This window comes from Triticum urartu, chromosome 3A (genome assembly GCF_056163025.1).
Source record: "Triticum urartu cultivar PI428250 chromosome 3A, HENAU_Tu73, whole genome shotgun sequence".
Taxonomy (NCBI): Eukaryota; Viridiplantae; Streptophyta; class Magnoliopsida; order Poales; family Poaceae; genus Triticum; species Triticum urartu.
The window spans coordinates 615235088-615248334 of record NC_141875.1 but is presented as its reverse complement, the minus strand read 5'-3'; the positions used below and the strand labels follow the sequence as shown (position 1 = coordinate 615248334).

Here is a 13247-nt window from a genome sequence, read left to right as displayed (position 1 = left end):
GTCTTCGCGTATTCGCGCGAATACGTGCAATCATACGTCCTTCATGTAATTCTAAAACCGATATGTATTTTGAGGAAGCTTCCATACACAATCCGGAACGGAAGCTGCGCGCGCGCACGTACGCGCCTTGGATTCCTATGCATATACGCCCTCGAAACTATAACTGACATATATCCCGTCAAGCTGGACAGCATATATCGATCGAGCATACCTAGGGCTTGACATTACCGAGAAGACTCGTGTGTCCCCGCGACGGCGCTCGCCGTATATAAATCGCCTTCCCGCGTGCACACGCTACGTACTTCAAACGCGGGAGATCCTCCTCTCTCGCGCGCCTCGCCCCCTTGTTGTTCCCTCGATCCCTGTCTCGATCTCCCCTCCTTTTGGCCGCATCCCGGCCTGTTTTTCGCACGTTACCACCGCCATCCTGGGAAACACCGATCGATCGATCCCGCGGCTGCATATACCTTTCTCCGGCTCTCCGCCTCCCTCCATGGCTTGCCCGTGAAGGCTAGCTAGCTCCCGGGAATAATCAGGAGCCGGAGAGGTGTACGTACTGGAGTGCGCGGCTCGCCCTGGCATCGCATCGTATGCTTTGCTAGCCGAGCCTCGCACGCGATCCGCCGCCGACCTTCTCGTTTAAATCCGTCGACCGACCGATCGATCGAGCAACGGAGCTCTCCCCGTCGTTCATGTCGAGGGGTTTTGGTTTTGGTTTTGGTTTTGCCGCGTAGTGGCGTTGTACGCTTGCGTCTTGTAGCGTGGCGTGGCGACAAGGGAGCTCGGCCATGAAGGGCGGGGTCGTCGACGACTTGAGGGTTATGTTCACGAGGAAGGAGTCCTCCACCTGCCTCGCCAGGTCAGTGATGCTCCTCGTGATCTTCGCGGTCGGCGTGATCGCCGGCCTCTGGACGGCCACCGGGCCGCGCACCCAGTACACCGGGCCGCGCACCCACTGGCCCGCGCACCCACCGGGCCGCGCCGAGGCGGAGGCCGGCTTCGCGGAGTTCGTGGCCCCGACGCGGCTCATGCACGACATGACGGACGACCAGCTCTTCTGGCGCGCCTCCATGGTGCCGGTGGCCGCCGAGTACCCGTTCAAGCGCGTGCCCAAGGTGGCCTTCATGTTCCTCACCGGCCGCGGCGAGCTGCCGCTCGCGCCGCTCTGGGAGCGCTTCTTCCGCGGCAACGAGGACCGCTTCTCCGTCTACGTCCACGCGCCGCCGGGGATGACGGTGAACGTCTCCGCTGACTCGCCCTTCTACGGCCGCCAAATCCCAAGCCAGGTACGTAACGTCCGCGCTACACTCCACGACAAGGCACAGCACAATGCCGCCGGCGCCATGACCGGCGGCATGCATGCATCCTCACGTGCGGCCATTAATCCTTTTCCGCGTGCGTGCGTGCGTGCAGGAGACGGAGTGGGGATCGATATCGCTGATGGACGCGGAGCGGCGGCTGCTGGCGAACGCGCTGCTGGACTTCTCCAACGAGCGCTTCGTGCTGCTCTCCGAGAGCTGCATCCCGTTGCACAGCTTCCGGGCGGTCTACGACTACCTCGTCGGCTCGCGGCAAAGCTTCGTGGAGGTCTACTACCAGCAGACGAAGCAGTGCCAGGGCCGGTACAGCCGCCGCATGGCGCCGGCGATCAGGCTGGCGCAGTGGAGGAAGGGCTCGCAGTGGTTCGAGCTCAGCCGCGACCTGGCCGTCAGCGTGCTCGCCGACACCAAGTACTACCCGCTCTTCCGGCGGCACTGCCGGCCGACGTGCTACCCGGACGAGCACTACCTCCCGACCACGGTGAACATGCTGCACGGCGCGCGGAACGCCAACCGCACGGTGACGTACGTGGACTGGAGCAAGGGCGGCGCGCACCCGGCCAAGTACACGGCCGAGAACGTGACGGCGGCGGCGATCCAGGGCATCAGGAGGAGGAGGTGGAGGAGCGACAGGCCCTGCTATTACAACCAGAGGCCGACGTCCATGTGCTTCCTGTTCGCCAGGAAGTTCGCGCCCGACACGCTCGGGCCCCTGCTCAACATGTCGTCGGCGGTCATGGGGTACTAGCTAATCCCCGCCGCGCCGCCGCCGGCGATGATCCGACCGATTCTTCCATGTTTGTAACTTAGGATCTATATTCAGCAGCCTCTTGACCACCCTGTGACACGTGAACATAAAATGCCTTCTCTTCCTTTGCCGGCACCACATCTTGTCGAATTCGCTACAGTATGCATGGTCTGAGAAAAGAGAAAAAAAGGAAGGTTAGTTTAGGCATAAGCATTCAGCAGCATATCGAGAACTTGTTGCCAAGTTGTCCCAAGGTGTTTGTGCAGCACCTACTGGCACTAGTGCAGCACACACACAAGTTGCTCTCTTCTGTTGCTGCTGGGCTACCAAACGCCAATTGGCACTGAACCACCGCAACTCCCAAACAGGGTTGGTTTGGTTGCTCTTTCCTTTCCAGGAGCATCAGGGGCCCAACATCTGCTGGAGGAACTGCACTGCACCAACCATCAATTCCAGCTCCTCCTCCCCTCAGCTCAACTAGATCATTTCATTCAATTTTCGCGCTCGAGTACGAGCGATTCATTGCCATGGTCCAGTTTCGTCGAATTCTCCGGATCGCGCGGGCTTTTCTCGCCTACCAAATGGCCCATCCACGATCCTTGCACCTGCAGCAGCAGTATGATTAACTGGTGAAACTGTCCTGAATTCCTTGAGATTTAAGCACCACCAGCATCAACAGGGTGTCAGTTGGTGACAAGGAAAAGCTGGGGAAGAATGCACAAAGCAAACCTGCAATGTAAATTCCTGGGCCAAGCAAGGGATTAGCGCGAGGCTGGCACCAGCGCACGCTAGTAACTGACGGAACGAGCACCAATTAACTGCACTCTGAGATAGTTAACTCGATAGTTAATGCAATGAATGAACTGGATGCATCAATAGGCCAAGAAAACAAGGCGAGATCTCGCGTGCACATACAGCTCATGGACCAAACATGTACTATACTATCCACATAATGCTTGCCTCACGTTTTATATATTTATAGAGAGAAAAACTGAACTGTATGTACAAGGACCCATCTCTTTATGTACTCACACCCTCTGGAGAGGTATTAACAGCACGGCCGGGAAAACTCATACATACAGCTGGGCCTAACAACAACATTGCAGACTCACTCAGGTGCAGTCCTTGAGGATCTGAGCGAGGCCGGCACGCTGCTCGTCGGTGAGCTGCTCCGGGAAGACGATCTCGAGCTTCACCCGTAGGTCGCCCCGCGCGCCTCTCTGCTCGGCGATCGGCATCCCTTCGCCTTTGATCACCTTCTCGTACCCGGGGCAGATGACCTCGTCGTCGAACGAGCAGCTCACCTTCTTGCCGCTCAGGAGCCTGAATGAGAAGGACCAGCCGGTGAGCGCGCTCACCAGCGGCACCTTGGCCTTGAGCACCAGGTCGTCGCCCACCCGCTTGAACGTCGAGTGCTTCTTCTCGGCCACGGTGAAGACGGCGTCGGCCGGCAGGCACCCCGGCCTCTCGTCCCCCATGCCGTCCAGGGTGACCTTGTGCCCCTTCCTCCACCCCGGGTTCACCATGATCGCCTGGGTCACCTCCTTCTTAACTATTGACCTGTCAAAGGCATTAATCATGTGATGGTGATCAGCCCAACAACATTCCCAGGGGATAGTAGAGTCTAAAGGAGCAAGGAAGCTGAGGAGTCATTGTCTCTGAACCCTCCTAGGCCATGCCCTCACATGTACACGAAATTATGGTTTTTATGAATTAATACCGTCAAAGGACCACATCTTTGTTAGATTATAGGTCCAAAAGAAGGGCAATCAAAGCCCCCAACAAACTTGCATACACATATGTGGCAAGGAAAGCAACCGAAGCCTTAGAATTATCCCCTCGAGACAGGGCCCTGACACTAAACCCTTTCCAAGAACATCATTAGCGGTCGTGTTACGTCTCATGTTAGGTGGGATAATCTTTGCAAGGATGGCATAGATGCCCGCGAGGTGAAAAAAGGCGCGCACCGGAGAGCAGTTGCCTAAAGGTTTGGTTGTTATGTTCCAAAGTAAGCTAGATATTCCCCTGACGAATGCAGGCAGGCGGGCAGGCGGGCTATAAAGCGGTTCACCCACTGTAAAAAACAAGTGCGGCGTAGGCTGGAAAGGGAGCGGCAATGGTGCTGGGCTACTGTGCATCGAGGATTTGGAAACAGTGCGGCGAATTGGGGGCGCGGGCAGGCGCAAGGTGCCAAGGTGGAATGGATGTCGCCGTCGGGGAGGAAGTCTGAATTCTTGCCTGACCTGAAATTTTCCAGGCATCGATCCGTCGAAATCTCCCATGTAGATGGATGATGGATCACATCAGGCCTGTTGCGCGTGAATTGATACTTTGTTTTCTTGAGGAATTCAGGTGAAGTTTCAATCGGTCCTGCTCATGGATTAGGTGGGGGGATGAGGAGGAAGGAGGAAGCGGTGAGTGAGTGGCAGTACCCGTTCTTGGTGACGACGTCGCGGGTGAACTTGACCTGCTTCTTGCAGCCGCGGCAGAGCTCCTCGAGCGTGCACTCGAGGGCGCGCTCCAGCGGCGGCGCCTTGCGCATGATGGAGCTGGAGAACTCGGCGAAGGCGCGGCGGCCGCCCGTGTTGCCGGAGCTGTAGACCTTGGTGAACTCCCTGGCGGGCGTGGCGGGCGCGCTCCGCATGCAGAAGTCGTCGCTGCGCGACCTCGCCATGCGCGCGCCGGCGCCGAACGTCCCGAACATCTCGGCCGCCCGGTCGTCGTTGCACGCCCCGAAGACCGCCCGGTTCTCCTGCTGGTCCAGGAGCGCCTGCGGCAACCAAAACAAGCCCGCGCCGACAGCGAATCAGGACGAGCCGCGAATGCATGCGGTTTCCACGGCGGCGACGCGCGGGGAAGAGGCGGCGGGGCGGTGGACTCACCTCGTAGGCCTCGGTGATGGCCTTGAAGCGCGCCTCGGCCTCGGGCTTGGAGGCCGGCGGGTGCTTGTCGGGGTGCCATTTCCTGGCGAGGCCCTTGTAGGCGGCGCGGAGCCCCTGCGAGGAGGTGCCCCTGGGGACGTCGAGGATCCGGTGGTAGAGCTCCGGCGGGTTCACCATTGGGGCCGGAGGGGGGGGCGGCGCCGCTGGAGATTCGGTCGCGTCGCGGGGGAAAGCGAGCGAGAAACGGGGGAGGGGAGGGAGGAGGGAGTGGTGGGTTTGATGCAGAGGGAGGTGGTTAGTGGCAGAGAGGATGAGGAGGAGAGCGGAAGCAGAGTGAGCCAGTGGGAGAAATGAGTGGCTTTTATGCAGGGCCATCTATTTGAAGCCCGTTGGAGCGAGCGAGCGACAGAGGGGGGGAGATATTGTAGTAGCATTTGTTACTGCTAGTGGTGGTGCATGTGGGGACCATGATGTGAGGTTCAATTGTCAATTGATGGAGCCTTCCATGCTCACGTTTGCTTGTGAAAGTGAAAATTCTTAGAGCATCTACCACGGGACCCCTCATATTCATTTCAAACGTTCGGGCAGGCCGTCCGTCCGGTGACCGGTCATAAAAATGCGACCCAATCAAACCCCTCATATCCGTTTCAAACGTCTGGACTGACCGGCACCCCTCATATCCACCCGGACACGTTATGAGGGCTCGCGGACGTGACCGGGCACGCCCGGTCAGTCCACGACGTATGACACGATCGGACATATGACCACCTTTTCTCTTTTTATATTCATTCTTTTCTTTCTCTCTCTTCTTCTCCACCAATCAAGTGCAAGTGACTGGACATGTGAGAAAAAAAATATGACAAGTGTGGCTGCGCGGACGAAAAGGTAGGGGCTCAAAACGAACACGCCTCGGTCACTGACCGGGCGCGTCCGCGGGCATTTGAGGGGGTCAAGTTAGAGGTACGTGGCTGAAGATGCTCTTATCATCCATCTTGTGTCTCTCCCACGAGGCGACGGGGAGGGCACGCCCTAGGTCTCCGCCGCCGACCACCCTCTTGCTCGCTCGCCTTGCCAGAGGACACGACCAGGCGAAGCCCGATGGATGGTGGCGAGGCTTTGTCTTGTCCTCGACACCTTGTGCGACGGGGCCGACACAGGTCGGCTTCCCCATGCCAGGCCCTTGTGCGGGGCGCTAGGCGATGCGACACCATGGCAGACAATGTGGTGGGTGGGGCGGGGCTCGACAATGACGCCTACACGCGCGGCGGCAGTGGTTCTAACCTAGGGTTCGTGCTCTGGCCGGCCAGATCTGGTCCCGAGGGCGGGTCAAAGTTGTCGCTCCGGATAGGTAAGGATGGTCGTGTTGGCGACGATGGGGTGTAGCGGTGGGTGGCTCGGGCTCGCTTTTCTGTCTTCGGTAGCGGTGACGCCCAGACTGGATCTCGAGGTTTGTGCTCGTCACGGTTATTTTGGAGGCCTTGTGCTGGCACGGGTGAGATGTCCAATGAATGTTCTGCGCTTTGGTGTGGCCGCTCTTTCCTTGTGAACATCATTGTGGTTCTCCTCTTTGTGTTAGAGTTTCGGGTGAAGACCCTTGTCTCTTCGAGCTCGGCAAAGGCGACGCTTTGTGTCCTTCTCCCTCCTTAGGGCATTCTTGTGGCTTAGGTGTTCTAAGACGTGACGTGCTATTGTCTTCAGACCTTTCGTATGTTTTTTTGCAACATAGTTGTATGTGTTTGGTGTTGTCCGGTTATCCCGATATCTGCTATGTAAGAGGTTGTCTAGTATCGTGTATTGTTACGGCCTTATTTTTTTTTGAAAAATATCCATATAAATTATAAAAGTTTATCATAAGTATAAAGTACCTCAAATATAATAAAAAGTATATTGAGGTCTCCAGACCACCAAAGGGCCACTATCGTCGCCAAAATTAGCCATTGACGCGTTGTTGTCGTCACTCCCCTACCAAAGCCAGCTTGATCTTGTCGTTGACAGTCAGAAAGTCTTCGTGCACATGCCCTAAGGACAAGTGCCCCCAGAACCGCGGTCGTCGATGTTAACCCTTAACAGATCTGAAGGAACTGGCATCAAATCTCGCCGTTGCACACACACGACAAGATACCCTAACCTCGACTCCCCAAGGAGGCAACGGGAATCTATGCCAAAGCTCTGTCGGCAGCATCTAGATGGACGGACTCAATGATGATCGAAGCTCGAAAGTGAACCTCGAAGAAGAAGCGCGGCCATCTGCCCGAGCATCGCACTTGTGAAGGCTAAAAAATCCTAACATAAACTATTAGCCGGAGCAAAGGCATCAAGATTCCCCTCCCCGTCACCGACCGCCAGAGCGGTAGGCAGTGGGAAGGTGAATCTACGGGCTTACCGACGAAGCCTGAAGGGAAGCGTTTGTCTTAACTGCACTATGATTTGTGATTTATCTACAAAGCAGTGATAGAGCATGTTTCGAGGTGACAACATATTGACTCGATTAACATGTCTTGAGCTCCGGGGTGAAAACCTAAGTCTGACCCGAGTTGGTTATGCCTGGCAATGGTGTTGTTTTGCATCGTTACCTTGTTGAAGGCATTGCTCGAATATGCTAATATTTGACCTTTAGGGTGAAAATCTAGAATCTAGGCTTTAGTGGCCGGATTCGACGACGGCGACGCTTGAACGTCAAATCCTTTCTGAAGGCGTTGCTGTTAAAGAATTTTGTTGTTCTTATGATGTAAAGATGTAGTTGGCGTGGATAAGGTCATTGCTATAGTTTGTGGATCAATGTTGATCGCTTTGAGATATATTTTCTCTCTCGCTTAGGCATAGTTTTTGGTCGTGTATGACTTTGCTATTTGCCGGCGTGTTATATTTGTGTGTGTTGATGTTGGCTAAGTGAATCTTAACTATGCATAGGCTGTATGTATGCTCATTATGTATGTATTCGCTTGATGCTTTATTTTTAATCAATAAAATCAATCCTTTGTCGAAAAAATAATGCATCGCCGACAGTAAATCAATTTGGTTGATCCTGACTGGATTCGCACAAATCTACGCCCACAGAGTCTGCCGGTGATTTCTAAATTGGATATAGGCTGAAGTAACATTTGAGCCATCTAATTTCTTATGCCCAGGTCGACGTCGTCTGCCGTATGGTTATTCCAGCCAGTTGAAATTCCGAAGCGTAAGAAAAATCATGACTGGATCACAAAATCATCAACTTGTGAAAAACAAACCAAATCAACTTAGCGCAGACGGCTCAGCAATCTACTCCGCAAGCAAACTCGGTCGAAACCCGAGAAAATTTAGATTCCCACGAAAGTCGTTGGAATCTCTGTCATGAACCGCGTCGTCGTTCGAACGTCGGTTGGGCGCTACAGTAACATTACGAACCAGCAGGCAGACGGAGCATAAACATAAACATAATGATGAGCAGCTGGCCGTGCTCTCCGCGTCCAGCAGACCGCTGCCTCCGAGCAGATCGAACTGCGGCGAGGAAGGAGAGCCGTGTTCGGGTTTGCATGATTCGATGATTCATCCGATCGATCTCATGCATGTGGTTTGTCTTGTTTTTAACCTGTTGCGCCGCGGCAGGGCAGGTGGATGATTGGCGAATGACGAGTACGGCGCGGTTAGCAGCGGCGGACATTACCGTCCGTACGTACCGGCGGCATCATCATCATCATCACTACGGGCCGCCGCCGCCGCCGCTGCTGCTGCTCGTGCGTGCGTGCATGGCCTTGTCGCCACTTCCCCCGATCGGATCCTCGCACCGGCACTGTTCCCGTCGCGCTGGCCGCTGAGTCACCGGACTCTTCTTTTGTCCCTTGGTCACGCTGGCGACACGCAGCGCGTAGGCGTAGTAGTATATTGTTATTACCTCCGGGATCAAGATATGCGTTCATGATGATATGGATGGATCAACGGATGTGTATAGTCAATGGCGGAGCGCGCCTTGGATTCTTCCGGCGTGCATGTGCCAAGTGGGGGATTGGAAGGTGGGGGGAATTGAAAGGAAACCCGGACCGAGGTCCGTCCGGCTCATCAAGCGCCCCATTCATCGCCGTCTGGTGCCACCGTCGGGTACGACGTGGCTCTGGCTCAGGTACCGGCTCTGTTCCGAGGATGCCTTGATCCCACCACGTTGCACGCACCGTACCCAGCATCAGAGAGAGAGAGAGAGAGAGGGACGCCGGCCAGCGGCGCCTGCGTACACGCTGAGGCAACTACGTAGATGCTGCCGAGGTCGACGACGTGCGACTTGGACGCAGGCGGCCGAGCCAGGCAAGGTGACGGTGGACCGGGACGAGCTGGAGTCAGAGGCGGGGTTGGGCAGCAGCGGGGGCGTAAATGGGCAAGAACAACGCCGTGATGTGGTCAGTGATCTCGTCCGATCGATCTACCCGTAAGGTGAAGGAAAATGGGGGTCTCGAGCTAGGGGGGCACGTACAGGAGGAGCGAATTGACATGGTACGTTCGGGCCGGCCTCGGCGATCCGCGGGCACGTGCTCGTACGCCGTATTATAGAACCCAGTGGGGATTTGACGTACGGTCCGATCGATGGACAGCCAAGACTCGCTCTTGATACCTTCGTGCCTCGATCCTCCAGCTAGTAGTCTCTGACGGAAAGGAAGGACCCGTTTGGGATTAACAAGTCTGCCATGATCATCGTAATCTCCAACCGGATCGGATCGCGCGTGCTGTGACCCGAGATAGCCCGCACATGCCGCGCCCGCAATGTGCAGTGCGTGCGCAGCGTGGGGGGCACTGATTGGTTGGGGGGCGGTGGATTGGCACTGGTAAATTCCACGAGCACGGGGTGCAATCGAGATCGGCGTATCGACCGTGTGGGATTTCACATTTCACCGTGGGCGCTCGCGGTGGTTGGGAAGTGGCGCCGTGGCGCGGCCATGCAGATGTAGGGTGGCGACGACGACGGAGTACGCACGCAAGCGGCGCGGCGCGCTTCGTCGGCGGCGTGTGGGCGGTCGTCACTCGTCACGTCTCGACACGGCGGGGTTGGGCCGATTTTGTTGGGTTCCGGTGGGGGCCCGGCGAGCGAGCCACGGTTCAGTGCAGCCATGCATTGGGGGGTCCTGTGTGGCATTGTACTGCGGTACCATGGTTAAGAAAGTGACGTGATCACGGAGCACGTGTTAAGCTTTTTAGGGTTTCATCAGATCGAAGTCGTGAAACATCCTTCGCTCGTTCTGAATCTGACGGAGCCCACCAATAATACACCGCGTGGGCAAGCGACGGAACATGTGCCTAAAAGATGGCAGTAATTGAACATGTGATGGGTAATTAGGAATCTTGTACGGCAGTGCTAGAAACCATCCGGATCCGGCCGTGGCTCCGAAGCCATGCGGGAAAAGGGTCGTACGTACGTTGCCATTTGTCAAGCAGATCCCAGCGGCAGCGACGTTAGTTTCACTCACCCGATCAGCTGCCGAGATCTTCACCACTACGCACGGTCGAGGAGATCCCGGCATAGGAGTGCACCATACTACTGTTACGGAGCAAGAAGATGCGCCCGTACGCACGTAGTTGACCCGATCGGGGCGGGTAAAGAATCCTATGCTTGCCGTTGATCACTTGGAAAAGAAAAGGAAAACCAACAAGAGCTAGCGAGACCACTGCTTGCCGTTGGGAGGTCACCGCGCGCTACTCCAAAAGAATCGGGTCCATATCCCAGAATCCTATGCTGAACATTTTCCTCTCGGTGGTCTTTATCCAAAACCAAGCAGAACCATCGGCTCAGAGCAACAACCCAAATTGTTTCCTTAATTTTTTTTTCGTAAAATTGGTTTTTTGGCCTTCCGGTAAAAGTTAGAGAAAGTTTCATGAGAGTAACTTTCGTCTGTTCCCCTAATCTTCTTCTCCTAAAAGCATTTCTGTTTTACTTTTAGTTAAATACAAAAAAAGATAATTGCTAGGACCCGCCGGTGCGGTGGCCATCGGCGAGGCCGTGGCGGCGGGCGCGAGCGGCGGCGGTGTGCACGGGCGGCGGTAAGGGTGCGGCAGCATGCGCACGCGAGGCGGCACATGGGTGCGGCTGCGGTGGGTGCCGCCGCGTGCGCAGGTGAGGCGGCGGCGGTAGGGCCGCGGCGTGTGTGGGTGGCGTAGCGAGCGTGACAGTTGATGAAACTTCGGCCCGCTAAAAAATTACAGAAATGTCATCTTTCCATAAACCCAAAAGAAAAAGATGCCCATTTTACGGGACACTTTAAAGATAAAGCGGAATTGTTGGAGATGTTCTTTTCCCGCAACTTCCCCGTAAACAACGGTTATTCTGAAGATAATGGAACTGTTGGAGTTGCTCTCACACGCTACTCGCTGCCTTATAATTCATTAATTTACCTTCTAAGGAGCAGATGCACGCACCAAACAAGTCTACGCAAATTCAATTAGCCACCAATAGCCCATAGCTGCTCGTAGCCGAAAGGCTATTTATTTGACGGAAGTAGCAATGGCGAGAAAGCTAGTTTCAACTAACCATCAGAAAAGAAGAAGGAAAATAAGTATATCAACTATTAGTAGGCGAATAGGGGCTTGTGTGTGTGCTCTGACTGAAGCATGCGACGTGGACCGGTTTGGCCCTATTCTAGCTAGGTGCTTAGGTCCATATCACGTCCATATGAACACCTGATCTTGACAGTCCAACCGAGGTTAGCTGCAGATCGGAGGAGTTGCATGTGGCGGTGAAACTGTGTGGGTGGCAGTGGGAATGAAGATCCGAGTCCTTGGGCTATGAAAGCAGTGAGAGTGGATCAGAAGTAGTATCTTTATTGGTTTGGTTGTGATGGTATCATCATTTCTTTCTTATTTTCTGCTCGGAGAAAGAACTTGTGGTGATGCCAAAGACAACGTAGATGACAATGGAATCTAGCAAGTGATTTAGACCAAAAGATCCCAATGATTTGAGCCATGATTCAATCATTTCTTACTGTTCTATTGTTTGGAGACAATTTGTGTTACTCCCACACAACAAGTCTTGTTTTACAATAGTAAAAAATTATTGAATTCATGCACCATTTAGTTTACCCAAAAGTCCAAACTCTTATGGAGAAACGCGGACAATATATTTCAAAACTTTTACTCAGGCCTAAGCGCTCTTAGATGTGGGGTTGATATAAGCTGCATCCATTTTTATTTAATAGTGCGTTAGCCGGTTCTTGGGTCTTGAACTTGAGACTTCTTGATGTGATACAGTATTAAATTCTTGCACCAGCCACTTCACGCTAAACTCTAAACTCATGAAGAGAGACAGTTAAGATATATAAAAAACATAATAAAATTTTAGGTGTATTCTTTTGTTTGGGTGAGACCCTTTTTAGAACCATGGATCCGCCAATCGACCCCTGGATGCCCTCGAACTTAAAAACATTGACATGGTTAAGCATCTATTTTAGCCGATCCAAGTACCGTGCATGCATTTGGATATTCGCAGGTGAGTACCCACAAACTCACGGGTTGGACATTGGCATATATTTTGCTTCGTGGATTCCCGTCAGACTGTAGGGTCCTCATGCCACTGATGCTCATAGACAATCTCTAAGCTCTATGGAATTATAAGTATTTTGTTGTGTGAGAGTTAGGTATTCATTATGTTGTGTGCAATGCAATACTAAAGAATTTTGTATTATAGTGTTTATTTGCTGCTTTATTTTTACATTGTTGCATATCTAGAAATGGTTGTAGATGTTGTTTGTATTTGATCCATACAAGTTAGTATAAGTATTTTATTGAACTTGAATATACCATATGTAAACATAATAACTGAAGAAAATATGCCCTAGAGGCAATAATAAAGTTGTTATTTATATTTCCTTATATCATGATAAATGTTTATTATTCATGCTAGAATTGTATTAACTGGAAACTTGGTACATGTGTAAATACATAGACAAACAGAGTGTCCCTAGTATGCCTCTACTAGACTAGCTTGTTAATCAAAGATGATTAAGTTTCCTAACCATAGACATGTGTTGTCATTTGATGAATGGGATCACATCATTAGAGAATGATGTGATGGACAAGACCCATCCGTTAGCTTAGCACAATGATCGTTTAGTTTTATTGCTATTGCTTTCATCGTGACTTATACATGTTCCTCTAATTATGAGATTATGCAACTCCCGAATACCGGAGGAACACCTTGTGCGCTATCAAACGTCACAACGTAACTGGGTGATTATAAAGATGCTCTACAGGTGTCTCCGATGGTGTTTGTTGAGTTGATTTTTTCTGAAATTACTGCGTTCCCCAACATAGACACAACCGAGACTCATCTCCAGTCAATAA

At 53.3% G+C, this 13247-nt stretch overlaps 2 protein-coding genes across 2 annotated transcripts; one reads left to right on the top strand and one right to left on the bottom strand.

Annotated features, from left to right (window-relative positions):
- Positions 1–292: 292 nt before the first annotated feature.
- On the top strand, positions 293–2205 carry LOC125545441 (glycosyltransferase BC10-like). Its single transcript, XM_048709378.2, has 2 exons — positions 293–1286; positions 1414–2205. The coding sequence occupies exons 1-2, from the start codon at positions 789–791 to the stop codon at positions 2065–2067; spliced, it is 1152 nt and encodes a 383-aa protein (XP_048565335.1). The 5' UTR covers positions 293–788; the 3' UTR covers positions 2068–2205.
- An 804-nt stretch (positions 2206–3009) lies between these two features.
- On the bottom strand, positions 3010–5322 carry LOC125545440 (uncharacterized). The gene is made up of 3 exons (XM_048709376.2): positions 4950–5322; positions 4500–4837; positions 3010–3627 (listed from the first exon to the last, which is right to left on the bottom strand). The coding sequence occupies exons 1-3, from the start codon at positions 5124–5126 to the stop codon at positions 3180–3182; spliced, it is 963 nt and encodes a 320-aa protein (XP_048565333.1). The 5' UTR covers positions 5127–5322; the 3' UTR covers positions 3010–3179.
- Between the last annotated feature and the right edge of the window lie 7925 nt (positions 5323–13247).